The sequence below is a fragment of the Macrotis lagotis genome, chromosome 1 (genome assembly GCF_037893015.1).
Source record: "Macrotis lagotis isolate mMagLag1 chromosome 1, bilby.v1.9.chrom.fasta, whole genome shotgun sequence".
NCBI lineage: Eukaryota > Metazoa > Chordata > Mammalia > Peramelemorphia > Peramelidae > Macrotis > Macrotis lagotis.
Window position 1 is genome coordinate 880694052 of NC_133658.1, and position 27622 is coordinate 880721673.

Here is a 27622-nt window from a genome sequence, read left to right on the forward strand (position 1 = left end):
TGAAGATAATTTTACCAAAGCACACAAAATACTCATACAACTTCAATTCAAAAGTGTTCCTTCAAGAAATAAAGAACAATTTAAATAGTTAAGGAATTATTGAGTGTTCCTGACTTGGTTGTGCCAATATAATAAAAATAACATTACCAATAAAGTGAATTTATAGTTTTAATTATGTATCAATAAAATTATCAAAACGATACTTTAAAGAATTTGATAAAATAACAAAATTCATTTGAGGAATATTTTGAAAATTTTGTGACCTTATATTACAATTAGTGAGAAAACATTTTCATCTAAAAAAAAAATCTGTCTCCATGGCAGTCTTTATACAAAACAAACAAACAAAAAATCACATAAATAACTAAATGAAAAAAGCAGGCAAAACACAGCAATCACCTTCCCTTACTTCCTTTTTTAAAGTTGTAAAGGAATTGCAGCATTCTTTACCTGTGCCTTAGTTTTCCCCTTGCTTCAAATTCGAAAGGAATCTCTTCCCCTGTGAGAACTTCCCGCCACTCACTGACATTGTGGGCATCATCAAGGAAAGTTCTATTTCCCTCTGGAACCAGTCCTGGGCTTCCACTGTGAGACAAGGCTGCCCTGAAAACAAATCACACATAACTAGATGCCTCTCCTACACACATACTCAGAATACCCCCTAGGAAAGTAGCAACCACACCCAAGACAGAGAGTATTTATGATCTTTGCCCTGTGATAACCTACCTAAAAAGAATCTAAAAGTAATCAACATAAGGATCAACAACAACCAGCTTCAATTTTGCAGAGATTTCCTGTTAATACAACTTGAATAGGTAGCAGGGTCCCTTAGGGCTGTGTAAATCTCAGGTAAAATTAGCATAAATTAACATCTGATTGAATACACAGAATACACTCAATAAATGCCATGCCAGGCACAATCACTAATGGGGAAAGAAAAGGTCATTTGTTACAGAGGAAAGGACACTGGTCTTGGACTTGGAAAAGCCTTGACTTTGAATCAACAGTCTCTTCTTCAAAAGGTTTCTATGAGATTCTAATGAGAAAATATATGTAAAGAGCTATATAAACCTTAAGGCACTAAGTAAATAATAATAATGATTATTATAGGAATCATTACAATAATTATGATTATTTTAACTGAGCATTAATATATTCAGTTAACTAAGCTCTCAAACCAAGAAAAACAAAAAGAAAACTCAATTCCCAAACAATTGACAACATAGCTTCATATACTGTCATACTTGAAGAGATCAGTATTTCCATGCTGCAAGGAGTCAAATTTTCAATGTCAGAAAAACTATTACTGAAGGTCTCTTGCTTGGCTTAGGTAAAATCTCATTAGTTCTACCAGCTCCACCCAATCCCATCTGGACTAGGGAGTACGTTTTAAGTTCAGAGATCAATTTTATTTTATTTTATTTTATTTAGTCAGTAAAGTTTTCAGTAGTCTTGGAAGAAGAATGAAAAAAAAGATTGACTTGGGATTAGATCAAACCACCACATGTTTCTTTAAAAAAAAAAAAAGGAAAAAATTCACATGGGCCCTACCTTTTTTTCCTAATTCATGTCTGATTTGTTTCAGCTTCATTTTCAATATAATGTGTCAGGTCTCACCATTTGTATTTTGCAGATTTGGCCTTTTGCTCTATCAAATTACTATCTTTAACAAACATTTAGAAAGCACTTGGGAAACACATTATTAGTGTCTATTAATAAAATTAGGAAGATAAGACCTCAATACAAGTAGTAAAAATAGCAATATTACATGGAAAACATATACAGAGCTGCAAAACAAAGTGCTTAAATTGTTAACGATTGTTAATGTTCATTATTATGTCAAAATTAAAAGTAATGTTTATCATTATTAAGGAAAATTAATGGTCACTAATAAAAAAGCAAAATGTCAATTAATTACGGAAGAAATGGCCTTTTGGCTAGACTCTAAAAGAGGAGAGGATCAAGCTGCTCTGCAAATCTTCTGAACTGTGTATTTATTTTGGTGTTACCAGAACCTGTTGATATCTCAAGTAGGGTAAGCCAGTAAGTAGCTAAAACAAAGTTGTCTATCTCTTTACCCACACAATTTGCAGTCTCACCTTTCCAACTTCACAAAAACTCACAGTTAAAAAGGAGGATAGATATCACTTATGGAGAAAGCTTTTCAGGACTCCTTACCGGGTCGGGGTTGTAGTTAGTGTGGCAAACCACAAGGTGCACCCTGTGTGATTCCTCAGAGCAAATGGGACAAATGGCTGCCGGCGTTTGGGTGTTTTCATCTCTGCGATAGGAAAATTAAGGAAGGTTATTAGAAACACTCCAGGACATCAAAGAAACTCCCCAGAACTAAATGATTTTGGTGCCCCAAAGTAAAGCCTGTCCAAATCAAATAAAGATAGAGAAGACCGAAGGAACAGAATAAAAATAAACTCCCAAAAGATATATACATGAACAAAACAAACTGGAAAAAACTATCACACAATGACCCATTCAAACACGGTTCAAAAGCTGTCTTACTATATATAGCATATGGCAATTCTTTGGAATATCTTATAGAAAAAAGATTATAAAATTTATAATCAAAGGACCTGAGTTCAAATCCTGATCCAACTTCTTATCCCAAAGGCCTTGGATAAATCAACCTTAACTAAATGTGGACTAAATGATCTCTAAGGTCCCTTCCAGTTCCAAATCATCTATACTTGTGAATTCATTATCCAGCACAGCATAAATTTGCCTCAAACACTAGACAGTAGCCACTGCTTCCTGTCCCCCATTCTCTCCTGATCATACTACTGAGCCAAGTGTAACTCATAAGAACAACCTTCAGGTGCTGACTCCTTTGGAAGCAAGAAAAGTAATCACCTCAAAAAAGATGTATTAATAACTAAAATGAACTGGGAAAAGCCTCTATCAGACATTGATCCACTTAAAATCTGGTTCAAAAGCTTTGACTGATGTAAAAGACTTCATTAATAGAAAGCAATTCTGCCTCATTTCTGTGACAGCCCATTCCCAATGAACACCTAATGAAGAGAGAGGAGACAGTTACCAGGGAAAATGAATAGAATGGAAACAGCAGAAAGTTTTCTCTGCTTGTCACCACAGTGTTATTTCACTTGCCTCACAGGACTCAAGCTCATTTCAGAGGAATATTTTCAGTTGCCCTATGACATGGACACTACTACAACTTTCTATAGGGAGAGTACTGTTCTAGGAGCTGTGAGGAACACAGGAGTAATATATGTTATTGTTCCTGTTCTCAAAGAGCCTGTGACGTGGTTAGGGAAGCCACATTCACAAACAAGAAATGATCAGATAATTATAAATTATAATATATGCAGGCAGTCACTAATTTATAAGTGAATGGTAATTACAAAAGTTCCTCTGTAAAGTTGTCTGTTTGGAAATTAGAAGATATTTTTCCTAGAAAGTCTTGTAAGACCTCAGACACTTAATAATTACCTAGCTGTGTGACCTTCAGCAAGTCAATTAACCCTATTGCCTTGCAAAAATAAAAAAGAAACCCGATATGAATTATAGTACTAACAGTATAATAGGTCCTAAACACAATAAATGATGTTTCTAGGAGAAAGAACATCTCTTCAGAGTATAAAATTGGCATGTCAGGAAAATATTTCCCAGTTCTACTGTAAAGATAAGGACTTTCTTATCTAACATCTCCCCATTTATTAGGCAGGGGAAGAGGGTAGTCATCTTTAGTGGCTCTGATAACCTGGGGCTCTCTTGGTCTGTGGTGTGGTGAATATTGGGAGTTGAGAGTCCAGGATGGGGACACAGGGCTAGGAAAGAAAGAGAGGGTATTGTGCCTCTTACCAGTAAGAAGGACACTTAACCAGTAAGGAACTGGTTTTAAATCTTTCAGAACAGTAATGGAAGATTTTGTGGGGAATATGGAGACTATTACTGGTCTTGTTCTATCATTTTTTCTGGAGTCCAAACCAGTATGACTCTGGAAACCCCTAAGGCCCTAACTCCTCTTTAAAAGATTTTCTGCAGAGATGATGAAAACAATAGGATAATAGCAAAACCAAACTTATTTGAATCCCTCCCATTCACCAGCTCTCTCTGAAAATATTCCTACACCCAACCCACACACCCCTAACTGAATTACATCTACAGTGGATAAAATGGCATCAGGAGGTAGTAGGAAGTTCTGATTAAGGAAGAGAATTAAAGCCAAATAAAATTCACCTTGTAGGACCAAATTTTTCCAGGCTATGAAAGCTAAATAATTAATTGACAGCCCATGCAGGTTTTTACTGACTTCTAAGTGAGGCATGGGGGTGGTTTCATAAAGGGCTAATAGGAGGAAGAGATCACAGCCATTTGAAAAGTAATAACATTCTTATTATCCTTTTCTATCATCAAATATTTTCAAAAGTTAATATAGTAAGTGTTTCTAGACAAGCACTTTCAGGTTAGAGCAAGCCTCTGTTTTGACAACTACTAGAGCTCATCAGGTTCCAGCATACAGTAAAATGCTAAAAACTGAAACCCTCCAGTGGATAACACTTAACCTCCTGTCTCTCTTATACAATCTCTGCGTCATTTATTCAGTTGATAATTTTTGAAAAGCTCAGCTATTTTCAAAGATACACTCTACTTTTTTAATTTAATATTTATTCTCATTTTGTACAATTAATGTTATTTTTACATTAGTAAAATATTCTTGTTTAAGAGTGAACGAGATACCCCCTCCCCCCATAAATATAGACTTGCTTCAGCAATAAAGTAAAGGGGAGAGAAAAAAATTAAAATAAAAAAATAATAATTGTAGGTATGGCCAGGTGGAGCAATGGATGGAGCACCAGCCCTGGAGCCACAAGCATCCAAGCCCACATCTGGCCCTGTACACCCAACAATCACCCAGCCGTGTGATATGCAAGCCACCCGAACCCCACTGCCCTGCAAAAACCAAAAAAAAAAAAAAAAAAAAAAAAAAAAAAAAAAAATAAAAGACCCAAAATAAAATAAAATAGTAATAATAGTAGGGGTGGCTGGGTGGTGGACAGAGCATTGGCCCTTGAGCCAGGAGCACCTGGGGCCAAATCTGGCCTCAGACACCCAAGAATCACCCTGCTATGTGGCCCCAGGTAGGCCACCCAGCCCCATTTGCCCTGCACCCCCCAAAAAAATAATAATAATAAAAGATGTGCTTGAGTCTTTGTTCCAACACCAACAACTCTGTTGCGGGTGGATCACATTCTTTATGATAAGTCCATCACAAAAGTTACTTCCATATTTTTCCAGCATTGCCATTGCTGATCACAACTTCCTCCTTTTATATTTCTCCACTACCATGTACTATATTTTCTCTCTCCTTTCACTCTGACTCTGCTGTAGGGTCACTGAGTGGCACAGCAGACAGATCCCTGGTTCTGGGGCCAAGAAGCCCTGAGCTCCCATACCACCCCTTAGGCCCAGAATCCACCTGGCCCTGTGGTCCTGGTCATGCAATCCCAGCCCTTTGCAAGAAGTAAAAAAGAAAATGTGTTATATCTGACCACTCTCTCCCCATGGTCCATCCTCTCCTCCATCACTCACATCCCCCCCTTCCCACTGTCCCTCCCCTCTCTCCTTCTTACTCCAAATGCCTATACCCCATTGAGTATATATGCTGTTTCCTCTCCTAGCCACCTCTGATAAGGGCGAAGATTCCCTTGTTCCCCCTTGCCTTCCCCCCTTCCATATCATTGCAATAGCTCATTATAATAAAGAAAAATCTTATTATATGAAATATCTTGGCCTATTCCCCCTCTCCTTTTTCTTTCTCCCATTACATTTCCCTTTTTTTCTATTGACTCCATTTTTACACCATATTTTATCTTCGAATTGAGCTTTCTCCTGTGCTTCAACTATAAAAGCTCCCTCTACCTGCTCTATTAACTGAGAAGGTTTGTATGAGTATTATCAGTGTCACTTTTCTATACAGGAATACATGCAGTTCATCATCAAGTCCCTCATATTTTTCCCCTTCTCCTCCAATCTCTATGCTTCACCTGAGTCCTGCATTTGAAGATCAAACTTTCTGTTAAGCTCTGGCCATTCCAACAGGAACATTTGAAATTCCCCTGGTTCATTGAAAGTCCATCTTTTTCCCTGGAAGAGGACACTCATTTTTGCTGGGTAGTTGATTCTCGGTTGCATTCCAAGCTCTTTTGCCTTCCGGTATATCATATTCCAAGCCCTACAAGCTTCCAATGTAGCTGCTGCTAAGTCCTGTGTGATACTGACTGCAGCTCCACGATATTTGAACTGTGGCCTTCTGGCTGCTTGTAATATTTTCTTTTTGACTTGGGAGTTCTGGAACTTGGCTATGATATTCCTAGGGGTTGGTTTTTTGGGATCTCTTTCTCGGGGGGATCGGTGGATTCTCTCCATTTCTATTTTGCCCTCTGCTTCTAGGATATCAGGGCAATTTTCCTGTAGTAATTCTTTGAAAATGATGTCAAGGTTCTTTTCCTGATCATGACTTTCAGGTATTTCAATAATTTTTAAATTATCTTTCCTAAGTCTGTTTTCCATATCAGTTGTTTTTTCAATGAGATATTTCACATTTTCTTCTAATTTTTCATTTTTTTGGTTTTGAAGTATTGATTCCTGATTTCTGGTAAATTCATCAATCTCCCTGAATTCTATTCTTTGTCTGAAGGACTTGTTCTCCTCAGAGTTTTCTTATCTCTTTTTCCATCTGGCCCATTCTGATTTTTAAAGCATTCTTCTCCTCCATAACTTTTTGAACTGTTTTATCCATTTGATCTAAGCTGGTTTTTAGCATGCTATTTTCTTCAGCATTTTTTTGGATTTCCTTGACTAGGCTGCTGACTTCATTTTCATGTTTTTCCTGCATCTCTCTCATTTCTTTTCCCAGTTTTTTCTTCTAACTCCTTCATTTGATTTTCAAAGTCTTTTTTAATCTCTGTCATAGCCTGAGCCCAATTTCTGTTTTTTTTTTGAGTCTTTAGATGTAGGAGCTTGTGCTTCCTCATCTTCAGACTGAGTGTTTTGATCCTTCTTGGGCTAATTTGCAAAATATTTCTCAATTGTGTTCCTCTTTTTTCTCTGCTTGCTCATTTTCCCCAGCCTGCACCTGTTTTGGGGGTGCTTCCTGAGCTTTTGGGACACTCCCACAAGGGTCTCAGTGTGTGAGGCTCTGTCCTCTCTCCTGGTCTGTGAATGACCCTAAGCGCCCCCTCTGAGGTGGGGGGGGGGGGGGGGGCCTGCTGCTCTTGGGGGGGGGGGGCCCTAGACTGGGATCAGGATGTGAATGTGGTCAGAAGACAGAGCTCTGCAATCTCTCTCTTTTCACTCCCCTCCCTCACTTCAATGGACTCATGTCCTGGGGGCTCCTACTTACTGGCTCCGCCTGCTTCTGTTTCCTGGATCTGGAATGCAGTGGCCAGGCAGCTTGCTGTGTGCCCTGAGGGCTGGGCTCCAAGTGCTCCCTCTGGCAGAGGTCCCCTGCTGGTCCCCCACTTTGTGCCCCGTGCTCCCCAGGGCGCAGGTCAGGAAACTCCCAGCAGCAGCTCCCAGCGCCCTGGGGCTGCCTCTGGGAGGCTGAAGTTCTTTCGCTCTGGCAGGCCGCCCCTCATACCCGGGGAGCAGAGTCTTTCTGCTCTTTTCCAGGTTACCTTGAGTAGGAGCACTGCCTCATTGGGTCCCTCTGTGGGTTCTATCCCTCGAAAATTTAGTTAAAGTCCTTAGTTTCAAAGATTTATGAGAGAGATCCTAGGACACCCTCCACTCTTGTCGCCATCTTGGCTCCGCCGATACACTCTACTTTTTTATATAGCTATTTTCACATCAATAGTTTCCTTTAGTTTCAGAGTTTTGTGAAGCATTTTATGTGTATGTGTGCTTAAATTACTAGTTGATAAGAAATAAAACACAAACCTAAAAATTATTGTGGGTCTGCTGATTAGAGAGCAGAGGGGGAAAGAAAAATTTAAGAACTATCTGAAGGGCAAACAGTATATATTGTAGAAATCTGACTTCTATGATGGAAGTAAGAAAGCAGCATTTATTATAGTAAGGGAACCAGCAGAAAAAGAACCCAGATGTGTATCATATCCCACTGTGAGCCAGCCTGGAAGCTTCTGTTTGTAAATTGCATTTAAAAAAATTAAAATGGGGTAGTTAGGTGGCTCAATGGGTAGAGCATCAGCCCTGGAGTCAGGAGGACCTGAGTTCAAATCCAGCCTCAGATACTTAATAAACACCTAGCTTTGTGACCTTGGGCAAGTTACTTAACCCCACTGCTTTGCAAAAAAAAAACAACAAAAACAAAAACAAAAACAAAAAAACCCCCTTAAAATGTGGTAAATAACTTTGATCACTATGTTATAATGAATATAATATTAAGAACCTTTACATTCAAGAGTATTTGTTTTTAACTCTAAAGTTCCACACCAGATTGGCTAAGTTGGCAAAAAAAAAATGATAAATATTGGAGGTATGGTATGAAAACAGGTATACTAATGCACTGCTGGTGGAGCTACATGTAAACTGGTCCAACCATTCTGAAGAACAATTTAGGACCTTGCCCAAAAAGTTATTAAATAATGCATAAAGCTTTGCCCTGGCGATATCCCTACTAGACCTATTCCCCAAAGCGAGCAAAGAAGAAGAAAAAGGACCCATATGTGCAAAAAAAAATTTATAGCAACTCTTTTTGTAGTAGAAAAGAACTGGAAACTGAGGGTATGTCAATAATTAGGGGAATGGTTGAATAAGCCATATCAATGTGATGCTATAATGTTGTGCTATAAGAAATGGTGAAGGGGATGATTTCAGAGAAATCTGATGAGTCTTTTATAAACTGATCCAGAAAGGAGCAGAAACAGAATAATTTATATAGTAAAAAACATATTAAATCAATTAACTTCAAAAACACTTAGGAACTTTGAACAGTACAATGACCCACAATGACTTCAGAGGAATCATGATGAATCAGGGCACCTACCTCCTTACAGAGAGGGGACAGATTCAGAGTATAAACTGAGACTTTTATTTTTGGACATAGTCAATGCAAGGAATTAATTTTTTGTTTGAATATGTATGTTTGTAACAAGGGTATAGTTTTTCTTAATTTCTCAACTGGAAGGAGAAGAGAAGTGGAAAAAGAGAAAGTAGATCTTTTCATTTTTAAGTAATTTTTTTTAAAAAGTACTTGGTTTCACGAATTAAATAGCATGGCTAGGCACACTGCCTAAATCTCAAAAACTTCCCATATTTGTCAGACATACCAAATTTCAGATACTCGCTTACCCCATGAGAAAACCACTGTTTGCACATAGTACAGCAGTCCAAACCCTACACCAGGGAGAAGCCAATTTGACCAAACATCTCTCACATTATATCCTAAAATAAACGGAGTCTGAACTCTGGTCATGCAACAAGAGAAATAAATTTTGAAGGACACCAAAGAGAATGGTTTCCCTTAATGGTTTTGGAATACCTTCCTCTGAGGACCTCAATTTCTTCAGAAAATGAGAGAGAGAGCTTCAAGTCAGTCACATTTTAGTTTGGCTTCACTTGGCTAACAACTTGAGAAATGTCTTCCCTTTTGGACTTGTTTTATATAATTAATTTAGCTGTTACAAACAAAGTCCAAATTTTCTACTCTGTAAAAGAACATTGAATTAGAAATTAGAAGACTCGCATTCTAGCTCTATATAGGCTATAGTTAATAATTTTAATTAATAATTAGTTAATATTAGTTAATAATTAGTTAAATTTTAGCATGCTATTTAATTTAATAATTAGTTAAAATTAGTTAATAATTTTAATTAAAAATGAACTCTGTGAATATGTACTTCCTCATCTATAATAATCTCTATGCAAACTACCTACCTCTAAAAATTTTTGCAAGAATAAAATGAAACAAATCAGAAAATACGCTGAAAAGGATACAATGCTATAAAAACATCAAAAGTATTTCTTTCCTTAAAATCCTCTTTCACTCCAATCTTATTAAAAACTCTCAGAATATAACCCATGGTCTTGTCTGTGACAATTCTGTTTTAACATTTGGGTGAACTCTTTCTGAGCTTCTACTTTTACAAAATCCACAATCCCCAAGGGGATTAGAGTTAGTACAACTAAGTGCACTCACTGAAACCAATGAAGAAATGAACCATTGGGATTCTAATGACCTAATTTTTATGTTCTTTATTCTATTATTCTACCTGGTCAACTAACACTTCCTCCCCTTTTCCCTGCCTCAAGGGATTCTAAGGTCATGGGCAGGAATGAGGAACATTTTCTCTTCTATTTCTTAAGTACCACATGTACCTAGTTTAAAACTACAAGAAATTTTTATCTTAGTAACAGCATGAGGATTTTAAAATGTCTCATATTCCAGAAATTCTCTTGCATTCCCATAAGAATAAATGTTTATCAAGAATTCTATAGATAAAAAGATTTGTAATTTTGGTTTGTGGAAGACTTTTCCCATCATTTGCAAGCCTTTCAATATCACATGGCCACCAAGCTAACATAGTGTTTCCTTTTGTGTAATGTCACAACTGCCAAATACCAGAAGGGAGTTTTGCTTTTTTCCCCTTCACCAAAAGGGAAAAGGGAATGGAAAAGGTATAACATCAGAACCAATCCTTGATTTATTCCTAATGTTAAGTCAAATGTTCTTACTGCTCTTGCTATAATGATACAGTCACAAGCAGGATAAGAATCGCCTCCAAGTCAAAGAGGATTATTGTTCAAGACATTTGGTAGACCATAGCAGCCATGCATTCCCTCCCTCAGCTGTACTGTACCTCTAGCATAGATCTGGTGCTCTAGGTTAGTCAGACTGGCTGTACTCCTAGTCCTAAGGTAGACAAGGGGTAGGCCTGGTAGACAGGAAAGACAAAGTTAGCAGATAAGGAAAGAGACAGCAAACAGGAAGATTCAAGAATGTTGCACAAACAGAGCAGGCACTATCAGTTAAGCAGTGGCTGGCAAAGGGATCAAAATGTTTCTTTATTCCAAGGCTAAGAAACTCTCCATTGGTGTGAAAATTCTATCATGTTAACAACCATACTTTTCCTCAGAATCAAGGAAAGAAAAATTATTTAATATATTCTTAAACTGAAGCCTTTTAAAAGTTCTGAATTTGAAAGTGTGCATATACTTAGATGGCATAGAAAAGTTACTTTACAAATATATTTTTAAAAAAAGACTGTAGTGAAAATAACTTCATTTAAATTCATCAAAGGAAGACAGTGTCTCCAAAAGTGAGTGAAAAAAGTCCATAAATTTTCTGTAGTCAGTCACTACCAATGAGTTGCCTCACTTTGATGGCTTTGAAAATCCTAATTTTTAAAATAATTTTAAATAGGCATTTTTAAAAAATCCAAATTAGATATCTTTATCCATATTTTCATTGGCTTCAAAATTCCATCAACTCTACAAAATCCAGTGGTTCAATCTTTAGAATTTATTGACCTGATTAAATAAAGTCAACAATTAAGCCCAAAAATCATACCAAAGTCTTCCTATGCAGTACTCAATTACATCTGAGAAATTAGCATGTCCATCAGATTAGATTTCATGTCAAGAATCTGGATTTCAAAGGCCACAATTTTTCATCTGATCTTGGCTGTTTATGTATTATTCTATGTATTAGAAATATCTTTTTATCATAGTCCTGAAGATTCTGATCAATCTAATTTTAAGGATTTTAGCAGACTTACTAAAATGTTTTTGTTCAATTAGGGGATAGGAAGGAACAATAAAAGAAAAAAAGGTGTAGAGATCTTTATATGCTTTCAAAGATCTTTTTCATAAAGATAAACATGGGCTGTGTGGCTATCAATCTAAAAAAATATTATCTAGAACTAAGTAACTCCTTACAATACTTTATCAATGCCTCTTTACACACACACACACACACACACACACACACACACACACACACACACACACACATATCCTTTTCTATTAACTATTAAAATGAAAATAAATGCTGCCTCTTCAAAACTCTGAAGTTCCAATAGCCTTGTGGCTGTATTTACTACTGACTTGGGAATGAAGACTCCTCCAATGAGCAAATAAGTGTCTTTAGAAAAATGTTCCCTTGCTTAGACCACAAATTCTAGTGACTGTTAGCAGTCTTCTGGAGTATTTTTCTCAACACATATATTGAGAAGTCCAGAAGAAACAGAGAATTGAAGCTGACAATGTTTCAGGAGGCCCTGGCTCCTGAAACAAAGACCTTGTGACTCCCAGAAGCAGTTCTTTGTGAACACTATGAATAATCACAGCTGATATTTCTTTGTCTCTCCTTTCTAAATGTAAAAGGAATACAAAGAGGCCACTTGCACACCCTTAGGAGAGATGAGCCAGTTCAAACACTTCAGACACTTAAGAAAACCCATCTGCCTATGACATGTTTGCAGACCAGATAGATTATTTCTGAAGTATTCATGGGCTATGTGAAGTCCAGCCAAAAAATGTAATCACAGAGACTTCCCAAAAGAAATTAGACTTAAAGAACAGAACTGAATTTGGATGACAATTATTTATGAAACTGTTATTCATCATTATATTCTTCCTTAGAAAAACAAAGCTCAAAGTGAGGCAATAACAAGGAAAGAAAATATAGGTATCAAAGAATAAAATAGATTTCTCTAGATTCAGAGGGATACACACACACACACACACACACACACACACACACACACACACACACACAACTCTTAAGATTATTTGTGGATACACTAAGTTTATTTATTTACTTCACCTTTAATATGCCACACCCTCCCATTTTTTAGGACTTATATTCAAGCCACTGATCTCTATATTCAGGTAAAATGGATTTCGAACCTAGTTCATGAATGACTACTACATGAATTAAAACTAGTCATTCACTCCACCAGAAAAGTAATGTTTCAAAGCATAAACCAATCTTCTAGAGGTTGACTATGCTAAAATTTTAGGGCACCAGTTTAAAACATTACAACTACCAGAATGTGTTGAAGATCTGTGTGACTTCACTTCAATGAGAGGTGGAAACTAGCATTTTGTGCTAGAAACTGTGGGTTGCAGAGATTAACTACAGAGAGAGGTAATATTTCTTTAGATTCTTGCACAAAGTTTGACGATTCTGTTTTGAATTCTTCAGTGAAAAAACGAATGACTAAGTATGCCTTAGACATTCATATATATAATAAACATCTTACTTTGTCCGAAGCATGGGGGATCCACAGAAGAGCCCATCCAACTTTCTGATTTGACTATATCCATTTCCTTGTCCTGTTTACAATAATCTGCCATCCATGACTCTTTGGTACTTACATACTGATCTAGAAAGAATCCCGAAAAGATAAAAATAGAAACAGGTGAGGTTATAAAGGTTAAAAATAAAAACTGGGAATAAAGTACTATGTTGTAAAATGAAATCAGTTAAATGACCAAAAAATCTTTTAAAAATGAGCATTGTTCTACTATTCAACCTCAGAGCAAAGCCATTGTTATTGCCAATAGATAACAAAAGAGTCAGATTTGGATGAAGTATTTTCCAACACCTACTAAGAAACAATTATTTCCTAGGAAAAGTCAAAAGGAGAATAATCATTTTTCCTTCTTTCTCAAAACTGCCAAAGTTTCCTTTGCTTCCATCTTTTCTGTTTCAGATTTTCAGTCCAAAGATTTAGCCTTGGAAATGAAGGCCTAGAGATTACAGAACCACTAGAAAAATATTTAAGTTTGACATTAGTTTAGCACTTTTATTTTTTAAGGTTTTTTTTGCAAGGCAAATGGGGTTAAGTGGCTTGCCCAAGGATTATGAAGTGTCTGAGACCAGATTTGAACCCAGGTACTCCTGACTCCAGGGCCAGTGCTTTATCCACTACGCCACCTAGCTGCCCCAGTTTAGCACTTTTAGCAAAGTACTATGAATTAAAAAACATGGGTGATGAATTCAGACTTCACTACTTATACAGGTACCTTTCAGTATATTTCAAATATAATCAAAAGGATGAAGGAATTATCACCAATAATGTCAACAAAATATTCACTCATACAGGAATAATTTCCTATTTATTGAGTTCTGATTTAGAAAAAAAATATGTGTGTGTGTGTGTGTGTGTGTATTATATAACAAAAGTCAATCCCAATAGGTAAGTAATCAAAGGATATGAATAAACATTTCTCAGAAGAACTATTAACAAACCATTGTCAAAGATTGTTGTAAATTATTGCTGAAAAGGGAAATGAAAAATCAAAACAATTCTGAAGTTTCATTTCATACCCAGCAAATAGGCAAATATGGAAAAAAGATAAGAGTAGTTAATGTCAGAATGACTGTAAAAAGGAAGACATAGGCATGAACATCAAGATGGTGGAGATATGAATATATAAATCCAGAAGAAAGAAAGATCCTGATTATGTTTAAGAAAGGCCTCAAAAGAAAAGTGCAACTTGAATTCTTGGAAAAGATGAAGCAAGAGTTGGGTTTGTTAGTTTATTTTTTATTTGATATCATTTAATAATAATAATCAAGCACCTCCAAAAACATGAGGGATGAGACACAAACCAGAAGGCAGAATATTTAGCCAAGGGATGCACAGGTCAGGAGAAACACACAAAGATGGGAGAAAACACACATTTGAGAAAAAAAATGTCCTTGGTCTGGTTGTTTCATGATCGCAGATGTTGTCTTTTCAACCAGACCCTCAAACCCAGAATGCCAGCAAATATTCTTCTTGCATCCCACCTACCCCGTCCCCCAAATAAAGTGAAGAACAATGGTAGGTTGGTAGGAGGTGATGAAAACACTCAATTATTACTGATTCATAATTTCACCATTAGAAAACTAGATCACGAATAATTTAGAAAATTTCATAATTAGTTTAACAATTAACATAAGGAGAGGGAATCTACAAAGAAGCATTTCTTAACTGTGTAATCAATAAGTGTCCCTCAAGCTATCAACAAATTTTTTACCGATCAGTAGCATATCCCATTCCTTATTTCATTATAACTCCTACCACAGGTAGGTATTCTGCTAAAAGGGTACAAGATGCCCCTCACCCAAATAGAAACCAATTCTTCCAAATCAGTATTCTAGGCTAAGAGACACCACAGTCTCTTATCCCTGAACAAAGTGTCCAGGAAATAACCTAAGGATTCATCAGGGATGCATACTGTCTTATGCAACAGGTTTTCCCAGAAGCAGAGCTGGTCTGTAACTCCTATTCACCACCTCAATCTTTAGCAAAGTTCTGGAGAAGGGAGAGTAAAGAGCTGACACTGGAGGGATACCCAAAGGAGGATGCATCCACCTCTGGAAGTCCCATCTTCCTGTAGTAATGACACTGTCTCTGAAGTGATGCTGCCATTCTGATGGAGTGTCTGGTGATGTCCACAAAGCCAGAGATGGGGTAGCAGGGGCTTCCCATTCTCATCTGACCTCGTCTAAATGCAGAGACCAGCTGCCTCCAGGGTTTCCTTGGGAACACTTTCTTGTTTCCTGCTCAATTCTGAAATCAGTGGGAGAAACAGATTTCCTAAGGAAGCAACCTTGATTCTCTCCCTTCTCACCTCCCAGATAATATTTAAATCGAGATGGACTAGAATTCTTTTGCTTCCCTATCTCTATAAAACAGCAAATAATCCCCAGCTCAAACTATCCATGGAGAGAAGTTGTTTATCATGAGCTTGCCTAGAGTGCAGAAGGGGCCTAAGGAAGAAGGAAACCAAGGGAAGCAGAAATTCAAAAAAGGGTCAGGAAGGGCAACTAAACAGGCTTAAAACTATCAAGGGGTCACATCAAGGGGTCACAATCTACCCACAATGTTGAAAAGAGGCCACAGGTGATGTCAGAGGCAAATTCCAGAGGGCTATAGCTTCAGAACTTTCCCCACTTCCCCTCCTGCCCCTGCTTTCAAGCAACACCCTTGGAGCTGAAAGCAAGAAGCTGACACAGAGGAAGAAACCCAGAGGAGGATTCATTGGGCTCCTACGATTACAGGTCCTATGTATTACATTGGGTGCACAAAGAGGCTTGAGAATTGGTAGATTCCATTACCCATACCACTATACTTCCCATTAACACCCATCTGAGCCAACACAGATTACAGAGAAAAGACTTTGGGCATTCTAACAGCCCATGTTCCATGTGTCAAAAGAAACCAAAGTCAAGAAGGAGGTGGTAACTTGAGCAGACCAACTGGAGGCTGAAGTTAAGTTATTTCCCTTGAAGGGTAGCTGTTTGGCTGTGGAATGTGGGATCTATAAAGGCTCTGGAATGATCATTTCTTTTCCAAGGCCCAAAAGAGGAATTCATAGCAGCTGAGCTGTCCTATCCTGGGTTAAGGAGCAGGCATTCAGCAATCTCAAAAATCTTGTTTCTCATTGTCCCCAACTTTCCACATCTTCACTACCCCCTCATCTGGGTGCTGTCTTCCATCTAGTCACCAAGAAGCCAAGAATGGTGTGAGAACCTTCAGAATTACATGATAATTGACCTATGGCCACCCTATAGCCAGGAGACAGAGAGGGAAGTGGAGGTCCCTGTGGGGAGGGTGGACACTAGAGAGTCTCTTGCTGGTCCAGACACTTCTATAGCTACATACAGCAGAAATCATTCTTCAATACAAATATTAGGGACCCGAAGAGATGTCCCACATCTGACATGATTTTCATTGTGAAAACTGAGCCACCTTGCCAAGACAATGAAGGCAATGGAACTCTCAAAACAGCTGGGGTCAAGATGGTCTCCTCTTTCTATGTCCCTTTTCAGGGTCTCCTCTCTCTGAGTCACAGAGGCAGAGACCTGCTGCCTTCAATACTTCCATTGGAGAATCCCAAGTCTAAGATCACCTGTCCCTAACTCCAGTTACCATTTCCTCAAATTTGAGGACCACAGAGTGTAAATGATCTGGCAGTTGAGTAGAGTCACTAGGATTCCATGATCAAACTAATATTGAACTGATACTGGTAAATCTTAGATGCCAACCCCTAATCTAAGGTTTAGCCACTGTACAGATTTTGCAGGTCCTTTTCATCCCAAACAATTTTTTCATGTTGGTGGCAGAGAGAAAAGAGTTGCACCATCCTAGCTGGGGAACTCTCCTCAGTCCTTTTTGGCTTTGAAGCTGTCTTAACAGGCTCCCCTTGGCTCTGCCTCTTCTATCCACTGTCACCTCAGCTCTGTTCCTTTGGCAGTTTGATGTATAGTTGGCACTCAGAGATGTTCTTGTCTCGTTCTGGGATTGAGAGTAGAACCAGATGCTATCACAGTGGATACTAGAAGCCAATTATTCATAGATGTGATAGTTCCTTAAATAGAGTCTTGAGGTGGGAACACATTGGCTTTTTTGAATGTGTATGTTTAAAATATTTTTTTTTTAAAGTCCAAATGTTATTTGAAATGAGGTAGGTAATTTCTCTATTCCCACCTTAAGTCTTTTTTGGTGACTGGTTGAGAGTTGTGTCAATTTGAAAAACAAACAGTCCAAATGGAGCTGGAAATGCACATCCAGGGGTATAGGTGAACTTTAGCCAATGCTTTTCAGTTGGCTATTTTCTCAATTTCATCCAAATCATCAGTGTCCAATCTATCTTCTTGTTGAAATGTTCTTGAATTCTGTTGAGAATGTTCATGCTGTGCTTGCTGTCCACCATGTTCACAGGCAGGCCTCGCTTGCCAAAGCACCCAGTGCGCCCAATGCAATGGAGGTATGTCTCATTGTCTGGATTCGCATCTTTGTCCACTGGCAGGTCAAAGTTGATAACCACAGACACCTGTTCAACATCGATCCCTCGAGCACACACATTGGTAGTCACCAACACCTTCTCCTTGCCCTCTCTGAAGTGTTCAATCACCGCAGCTCTCTGATCCACCATCATTTCACCACTAAAGAGTGCTACCTGGTGGCCTTCTTTGGATAGTTCAGCTGCCAGCCAACCAGCTGTTTTGTGAGTATGACAGAAGATCATCACTTGAGCAATGGTGATGGCCCCATAGAGATTACAAAGGGCCTGGAACTTTTCATCTCGATTATTACACAAAATGTAATACTGTTTAATGGTATCTAAAGTTTCCTCTTCTTGCTTCAGTTTGATGATGTTTGGATCTGGGACAACTTTCTGAGCAAACTTCCACATGTAATCTTGAAAGGTAGCAAAGAAAAGCAGCATCTGACAATCCTTAGGGAGCATCCTCTGGATGTGGATACTTTGATCCTGGTGGCCTTGGGTGGCTATCATCACGTCAGCTTCATCCAGAACAAATACCTTGATTTTTTTAGGATTGATGAATGTCAGCTTGGAGCACCAATCCAGGACTGTGCCAGGGGTACCGATAACAATCTGCTCACTGATCTTCTGGCCTCTTTCTAACTTGTTGCCTTGAACAGCATAAGCCAGTTTAAGTTCTGGATAACATTTGCCCATCTGTTCAATCACCTTTCCCATCTGAAGAGCCAGCTCGTAAGTTGGGGAGAGGCACAAACACTGGGGGTACTTGTTCAGTGTCTCCACTTGGCTGAGCATAGCCAAGACAAAGGCAGCTGTTTTTCCAGTACCAGACTGAGATTAGGCAATCAGGTTCTGTGGGGGTTCAGCAAGCATCATGGGAAGTGCATTCTCTTGTATCTTAGATGGTTGGTTAAAGCCCATGGCATAGACCCCTTGCAGAAGTTGTGGTTTCAATTGAAGCTCTTCAAAAGACTTCACTGAATAGAGGGGAGAATTCAGATCCTGCTGCAGCACCTCCACTTGATTGGTGTTGTCCATGAGATTGCTTCTAATCAGTTTGTTTAGCAATGACTGAGCAGCTCTGTCCTCTTTCTCTTCTTCATCTGTCTTCTCTGAATTCTCTTCAGCTTTGACAATACCGTTGGCATCTGGTTTGATTTTCTCTTCCTTGATATTTAAGTTGCTCAACGACTTGGCCGCCGCCTTCTGCTCGTCCACTGCCAGGGCCCATGAGTCGGTGGCCATGGTCTGGGTAGGGGCATGGCGGGCGCAGCGGCGGGAGCAATGGTGCCGGGGGCAGGAGGCGGCTACTGGCGCGAGCTGTTAGTTTATTTTTAAAGAGGGTTTTTAAAAATGTTTTTAATCAATGAAATGAGATGCATGAGGGGGAAAAAAAGAAAATTAAATGAGAACTATGAAAAAAAGGAATTGGAAAGGGAATTAATAGCTTGACCCAAAAGATATAAAAACCTTGCCCAAGCAACAAACTAACTGAAAATTGGAAGGGACCAAATAAAAACTAATGATTCCATTAGTCAACAAAAAGATATATTAAAACAAAGTAAAAAGAGGAGAAGAATTAGAAAAGGAATTAAAAGAATTAGAGGCAAAGTCAAGATGGCAGAGTAAGTCAGAGACTTGCTCAACTCTCCCTCAAACTCTTCCAAATACCTTTAAATAATGACTCTAAACAAATTCTAGAGTGGCAGAACCCACAAAAAGATAGTGGAAACTATTTTACAGCCTAAGACAACTTGAAAGATCTGCAGGAAAGGTCTGTTGCACAAGGGTGAGAGAGGAGTGCAGCAAAGAACAGTGGAGGCCACGCCAGCACGGACTAGCCCCAGCAACCCAGAAAAAGGCAGCTAGGGAATGAGATCAGTGGCAGTGGTGGCACTTTCCAGACCTCTCAGCCCAGAGACTACCAAGACTACAACTTGAAAGGTCAGCAGGAAAAGTCTGTCTCCAGAATGAGAGTAGAGCACGGTGCAGCAGAGGCCTCAGCAGCACAGATTTGCAGAGCAGGTCTTGGGAGCCAAGGTTCCCCAGGCTGAATCAGTGGCAGCAGCTGCTGCTTCCAGAGCTCTTGACCCACAGATGGTAAGAGGAGGAGATTATAAGGGTCCCTTTACTATCACTGAGGCAGGACTCTGTTGCTTTGCCCTTATAGGAATTGGATTGCAGTCCCAGGAAGAAGAGCAGGAACACATCAGCTTCCCTTTGTTCCATTACATCTTAAGGGATTATTTTCTTCATCTTTTGTACCTCCACTGGGCCAATTCTGGTTTTTAAGACATTCTCCTCATTTTTTTTTGTACCTTTTTTTCCCCATTTGGCTCAGTTTGGTTTTTAAGATGTTATTTTCTTTAGAATTTTTTGGTGTCTCTTTCACCAAGCTGCTGACTTGGTTTTTATGATTTTCCCATGTCATTTTCATTTCCCTTTCCAATTTTTCCTCTCCCCTCCCTTACTTGATTTTAAAATCATTTTTGAGCTCTTTGATGGCCTGAGACCAATTTACATTTTTTTTGGAGGCTTCGAATGAAGGAACTTTGCCTTTGCTGATTTCTTTTGAGTGTGTGTTTTAACCTTCATTCTTTTGTTATTTTTGATTTTTGCAAGGCAATGGGGTTAAGTGACTTGCTCAAGGTCACACAGCCAGGTAATTATTAAAGGTCTAAGTCAGGATTTGAACTCAGGTCCTCCTTTATCCACTTTATCCAGTGCTTCATCCACTGTGCCATCTAGCTACCCCTTGAGTGTATGTTTTGATTTTCCTTATTATCATAGTAACTTTTATGGTCAGATTTTTTTTCTCCTGTTGTTTGCTCATTTCCTTAGCATATTAATTGATTTTACATTGTTAAGGTAGGGCTCTGCTTCTAGGGTGAAGGGCATGCTTTACCAGGGATCTTTTTGTAGCTATTTTCAGAAATACTTCTAGGGAACTGCAAGTTTTCTGTTCTGAAATGATATGACCTAAAGAGAAGTTTTTGTACCTTTCCTGCCCTGTACTGTGGTCTGTGGGTGACCACAAGCACTCCTTTCTGCCCTAGAGCTATGAGGCTTCCTGCTCCCCTGCAGGAGCAGGTTCTGATGAATTTATGAAAAACAATAAAACAAAAACCAAAAAGAATAGAAAGGAAAAACAACTGACCTAGAAAAATAGATTCAGGAGAGATAATTGTTGGGCTACCTGAAAGTCATGATTAAAAAAAATATTCTAGACATCATCTCTCAAGAAATTATCAAGGTGGGGCAGGGGTGGGAGATGGTGGAGCCAAGATGAGCTCTCTCCAAAATATTTCAAAAACCTTAAAATGATGACTCTAATTAAATCTTTAAAAGACAGAACCCACAGAAAGATCCAATGAGATGATTCTCCTACCCAAAGTAACTGGAAAATCATATGAAACTCTGTTCCATGGGGTTGGAGGGGGCAGCAGCATGCCACAGCAAAGGAGCATCAGCCTTCTAGAACAGCCCCCCAGAGTGTGTAGGTCCCTGGGAGCTGGGGCTCCTGTCAGCAGAAGCAGTCTCCTAACCTGCCACCCCAGGGAGCACCAGTACAACTTTGAAGATCAGCAGGGAGAACTCTGACAGAGCAAGCATGAAGCCCAGGCCAGCGTGGCCCTCCTCAGTGTGGCCATGGCCCTGAGCACAGCCCAGATCCCAGGAAACAGAAGCAGGCCTGTGGAGCCACCTAACAGGAGCTGCCCAGCAGCTGCTCCCTGAGCGCTCAGCCCACAGAAGGTAAGGGAGTGGAAGGAGACTGTCAAGGTTTGTCTTCTGTCCCTCAGACAGGACTCTGGGGCTTTGATCATATTCAGACCCTGGTCATAGTCTGGGGCCCCCATAAAGTAGGAACTTTCCTTACATCCCTGGGCAGAGGGGGGAGCTTGTGGTCATCCACAGACCAGGAGAGCAGTCAGAGGCTCCCATAAGACCTTGTAGGAACTGAGGTACTTGCAGGGTGTCCCAATAATACTCAAAAGCTCAGGAAGCACCCCAAAATCAGGCACAGGCTGGGCAAATGAATAAAAAAAAAAGAACCTGACCAGACAACTGCTTTGGTCCCATGGAAGCTCAAAACACACACTCTGAAGATGAGAGTCCAAGCTTCTGCAACTAAAGATTCGAAGAAATACAGGAGTTGGGCTCAGGCTATGACAAGAGTTCAAAAAAGATTCTGAAAATCAAGTACAGGAGGTAGAAGAAAAGTTAGGAAGAGAAATGAGAGAAATGCAGGAAAAACATGAAAACAAAGTCAGCAACTTAGTCAAGGGGATCCAAAAAAATGCTGAAGAAAATAACATTAAAAACCAGTTTTGATCAAATGGATAAGAGTTCAAAAAGTTAATGAGGAGAAGAATGCTTTAAAAAGAAGAATTGGCCAGATGGAAAAGGAGATAAGAAAACTCTCTGAGAAAAACAAATCCTTCAGATGTACAATAGAGCTAAAGGAAGCTGATGACATTATGAGAAATTAAGACACAATAATTCAACACCAAAAGAATGAAAAACTAGAAGAAAATGTGAACTATTTCACTGAAAAAACAACTGATTTGGAAAACAGATCCAGGAGAGAGAATTTAAAAATTATTGGGCTATCTCAAAGTCATGATCAGGAAAAGAGCTTTGACTTCATTTTTAAAGAATTTCTACAGGAAAATTGCCCTGATATCCCAGAAGTAGAAGGTAAAATAGCAACTGGGAGAATCCAACGATCTCTGGAAAGAGATCCAAAAAAAAAAAAAAATAACCCCCCCAGAATATTATAGTCAAATTCCAGAATTCCCATGTCAAAGAGAAAATATTACAAGCATCCAGAAGGTCATAATTCAAATACTGTAGAGCTTCAGTCAGGATTACACAATATTTAGCAGTAACTACATAGGGCTTGGAATATAATATTCTGGGAGTTTGGAATATAATATTCTGGAAGGCAAAAGAACTTGGAATGTAACCGAAAATCAACTACCCAGGAAAACTGAACATCCTCTTCCAGAGGAAAAGATGGACTTTCAATGAAAGAGGGGAATTTCAAAGGTTCCTGTTGAAATGACCAGAACTGAAAAGAAAGTTTGATCTTCAAGTACAGAACTCAGGTGAAGCATAGAGAGGGTGGATGAGAAGGGTAAATTATGAGGGACTTAATGATGCTGAACTGCAGGTATTCCTGCATGGAAAGAGGATACTGATAATACTCATATGAACCTTCTCAGGAGCTTTTATATATGAGGCACAGGAGAGAGAATCCAATTATATTTGAAGATATATTGTAAAAATGTACTCAATGAGTGAAAGGAAAATGTACTGGGAGTAAGAGAAAATATAAGTAGAATAGGCTAAGATATTTCATGTAAAAGAGTCAAGAAATCGAGTTTGCAATAGTATGGAAGGGGGGAAGGTGAAGGGGAATGAGGGAGCCTTCATTCTTATCAGAAATGGTTCAGAGAGGAAACTGCATACACACTCAATAGGGTAGAGACATCTAGAAGAAAAGGGAGAGAAGGGGGACAGGGGGAGGGGAGGGGGGATGTGGGTGATAGAGGAGAGGGTGAATCATAGGAGAGGATAGTCAAATATAACACATTTTCTTTTTTACTTTTTGCAAGGTGGTGGGATTGGGCAGCCTATCCGGGACCAAGGGCAGAATAGTTGCTGGGTCTCTGGGGTGGGACATAGGCTTGGGGTGTCTTGGCCCTAGGGCCGATGCTCTGTCCCACTGTGCCACTTGGGAGGCCCACAGCACATTTTTGAAGAGAGACAGAGTGAAAGCAGAGAGAAAAATATAATAGATGGTAGTGGGGAGGAATAGATGTAGGGAATTACAATCAGCAGCAGCAACTGTAGAAAAATAAGGTAGTAACTTCTATGATGGACTTATGATAAAGAATGTGATACACCTGAGACAGAGCTGATGGTATCAGAACACAGACTGAAACACATTTTTTCTCTTTCTTTCACTTTATTTCTCATGAAGCTTTATATTTTTTGGGGGGGGAGGGGGTATAGTGTTCACTCTTACAAGAATATTTTAGTAATGTGTAAATAAATTAAAGAAAATTTAAAAAATTTAACAAATAAACTTCAAAAGTGCTAAAAAAAAATCATCAAGGAAAACTGCCCTGATATTCTAGATCCAGAGGGTAAAACAGAAATTGAAACAATCTACCAATCATTTCCTGAAAGAGATCTCAAAAAGAAAACTGCCAGGAATAGTACAGTCAAATTTCAGAGCTCCCAAGCAAGCAGTCAGAAAAAAACAATTTAATTATGAGTAGAGCTACAATCAGGATAACACAAGATTCAGCAGCTTCTACATAAAAGGATCATAGGACTTAGGATATGATATTCTAGAAGGCAAAAGAGCTTGGATCATAACCAAGAATCATTAACCCAGGAAAATTGAGCAAACTCGTTTGGGGGAAAAAATGAACATTCAATGAAATAGGGGACTTTCAAACTTACCTGATGAAAAGACCAGAACTTAACATAAAATTTGAATTTCATTATGAGAGCCAAGCAAAGCATAAAAAGGTAAACAGGAAAGGGACCTCAAGGGACCTCAAAAGGGACTTAATGATACTGAACTGTTTTTTATGTTCCTGCATGGTAAGATAATACTATAACTCATAAGAACTTTCTCATTAAATGAAAAAGGGTAAAAAACATCACTTGTACAAAAATATTCATAGCAGCCCTGTTTGTGGTGGCAAAGAATTGGAAATCAAGTAAATATCCTTCAGTTGGGGAATGGATTAGCAAAATGTGGTATATGTATGTCATGGAACACTACTGTTCTATTAGAAACCAGAAGGGAGGTTGTTCAAACTCCATATAGACCAAGGACTATTAACTTTAATTTAGGAAAAAAAACTTGATATCTTAATTGTCTGACCTTGCTATCTTTTATACTTTATGTTTCTTTCTTAAGGATAAGATTTCTCTCTCATCACATTCAATCTGGATCAATGTATACCATGGAAATAATGTAAAGACTGGCAAATTGCCTTCTGTGGGGTGTGGGGGGAGGGAAGTAAGATTAGGGGAAAAATTGTAAAACTCAAAAAAAAAAATAAAATCTTAAAAAAACTTTCTTATTGATTAGGAATATATACAGACAGAGCACAGGTAGGCCTGAGGAGAAAGGGAAAGGAGGAGGTAAAACTGTTAAGTTATTTCATATGAAAGACAAGAAAGAGCTTCTACAGTGGAGTGGAAGAGGGAGGAGGTAAGGGAGAATGAATTAGTCTTACTTTCATCAAAATTGACTCAGAGGGAATAACATACATTCAATTGGGTTCTAGAAATCTATCCTACCCTAGAGGAAAATAGGAGGGAAAAGGAATGGAAGAAGGGGGGAAAATAGTAGGGAGGGTTTATTATGGGAAATGGCAGTCAAAGGCAAAACACTTTTGAGGAGGGACAAGGTGAAAGGAGAGAGAATAGAATAAATGGAGGGAGGATGGGCACAGTGGAGTTAGGATGGAGGGAAATACAATTAGCAACAGTAACTGTGTCCGGGAAAAAAAATATTGAAACAAGTTTCTTTGATAAAGGCCTCATTTCTCAAACACAGAGAATTGAGTCCATTTTATAAAATAAGGGTCATTCCCCAATTGATAAATGATCAAAAGAGTTGAACAGTTTTCAGATGAGGTTATCGTTGTTATCTATGGCCATATTTAAAAAAATATTCTAACTCATTATTGATTGGGGAAAAGAAAATTAAAATAATTCTGAGTTACCACCTTTTATCTATTGAATTGACTAATAGAACAGAAGGAGAAAATGACAAATGTTAGAGAATGTAGGGAAAATGAAGACAATATATTGTTGGAGGATTTGTGAAATAATTCACTCATTCTGAAGAGTAATTTGGAACTGTGCCTAAAGGGCTATAAAACCATGTAAACTCTTTGATCTATATCAATGCCAACATTAGGTTTGTATTCCATAAGAGTATGACAAGGGGAAAAACCTACATGATTAAGGATATTTATAGTAGCTCTTTTCTGCTGGCAAGGAATGGGAAATTGAGGGGGTGCCTATCAGTTGGGAATGATTGAAAAAATTGTTCCATGTGATTATGAAAGAGTGCTATTCTGCTATAAGAAATGATGAGCAGGATGCTCTCAGTAAAACCTGAAAAGATTTATATGAGCAAATGCACTGTAAAACTCACTATATACAAACAGCAATACTGTAGGATGATAAGTTGTGTATGACTTAGTTTTTCTCAGCAATACTATGACCCAAATCAACTCTAAAGGACTTGTGATAAAAAAATGTTATCTATCCCCAGAGAGAGAGCTGATGGTGTCCTATTAAAGCATATTTTTTTTCAAACTTTATTTTTCTTGAGGTTTCTTTTTTTTGGGTGGGGGGGTGATTTTTTTTTTCCTCTGACCATTATGGAAATGTACTGAATGACTGCATTCTTTTAACCTATATCAAATAACATGTTTTCTCAATGAGTGATATTGGGGTGGGAGGAAATCTGAAAAAGGAAATCTGAAACTCAAAGTTTTAGAAATGAATGTTAAAACTTTTTTTCAAGTAACCAGGGCAAAGCAAAAAAAATTTTAAAATATATATTTAAAGAAGAAGCAGCAGTATCAAAGTCAATACAACAGATCTGAAAAATAGGTTCAGGAGAAAAGAAATTAAGATTCATTGAATTGCCTGAAAACTTTGAAGAAATATAGGGACTAATAAAAAAATCATAAAAGAAAACTGCCAGGTTTTTTAGAACAGGAGGGAAAAGTGGGATCCACAGGTCACCTCCTAAAGAAATCTCCAAATGAAAACTCTTGGGGAACATCATGGTTAAAATCCAGAGTTTCCAGACAAAAGAAAAAAGTCTGCAAGCAGTCAGAAAGAAGGAATTCAAGAACAGAGGAAATAATCAGGATCTCACAAGATTTAGCAGCCATCTATGAAAAAGCAAAGCTTGAAATATCAGTTTCTAAGAAAGACAACTAACAGATAGAGGCTTACAGCTAGGAATAACTTATCCAGCAAAATCAAGTACAATCAAATAAAGGGGGAAATGGACATTTTATGAAATAGAGGACTGGCAAGCATTCCTGATAAAAAGAAATGTCATTTCCTTGTCCCAGGTCTCCTGCCTGGGCTCCCAAACTCTGAAAGAAAGAATAGAAAGGGGCGGCTAGGTAGCGTAGTGGATAAAGCACTGGCCTTGGAGTCAGGAGTACCTGGGTTCAAATCCAGTCTCAGACACTTAATAATTACCTAGCTGTGTGGCCTTGGGAAAGCCATTTAACCCCATTTGCCTTGCAAAAACCTATAAAAAAAATAGAAAGGTCATTCCATCATGAACCATTCTCTTGCCCTTGAGGTAATTGGAGAAAATGCTATTTCACTGTGTCAAGTCTCTTGGTCTCCTCCTCCCTTACAGGGAAGAAAAGAAAGTCTCTAGCCTTGTCTCCTCACATGGGGAAAGGGGAGTAACGCCATTCCTTCAGATCCTAGTCATTATCTCCTCACATGAAGTACCTCTAAGGTCCCAACAGGACTCTCCACTAAGACCCAAACCCTTATGACAAATGATAACCTACCTGAGCTCATTTTTCAATGATGAACAAACGTTCTCGTGGTCATATTCTCCCTATCCAGTGATTCTTAATGCTCTGTTGACAATTTGTTCTTCCCATTGCCCTTAAATCCTTGAGCCCTGTAGCATCACATTCTAAAACTGTCAAGTCTTTCCACTACATGAAAAGGTACAGAGATAAGAAACTTGCTTTTATCTCAAATCTTTTCTTTTCCTTCCTTCCTCGCATACACGAAAAGTTATGTCCTTGATCTTGCCATCATCCACAAATGTGCCAGTTCATGGATTCTGAAATTTCCTTATCTGGTCACA

At 38.5% G+C, this 27622-nt stretch overlaps 1 protein-coding gene and 1 pseudogene across 5 annotated transcripts in view; both read right to left on the reverse strand.

Moving 5' to 3' along the window:
- VPS13D (vacuolar protein sorting 13 homolog D) overlaps nucleotides 1-27622 on the reverse strand; it is a 349290-nt gene that overhangs the window by 203851 nt on the left and 117817 nt on the right. For 4 of the 5 annotated variants that reach the window (XM_074218409.1, XM_074218410.1, XM_074218408.1 and 1 more), the window contains 4 exons: nucleotides 13206-13328; nucleotides 10800-10874; nucleotides 2179-2281; nucleotides 451-603 (listed from right to left, as the gene is read on the reverse strand). In XM_074218409.1, the coding sequence (XP_074074510.1) occupies nucleotides 451-603; nucleotides 2179-2281; nucleotides 10800-10874; nucleotides 13206-13328 (454 nt within the window). The remainder of the gene's footprint in view (nucleotides 1-450; nucleotides 604-2178; nucleotides 2282-10799; nucleotides 10875-13205; nucleotides 13329-27622) is intronic. The other variant, XM_074218411.1, reaches the window with a different exon arrangement.
- On the reverse strand, nucleotides 13335-23208 carry LOC141509131 (ATP-dependent RNA helicase DDX19B pseudogene; annotated as a pseudogene).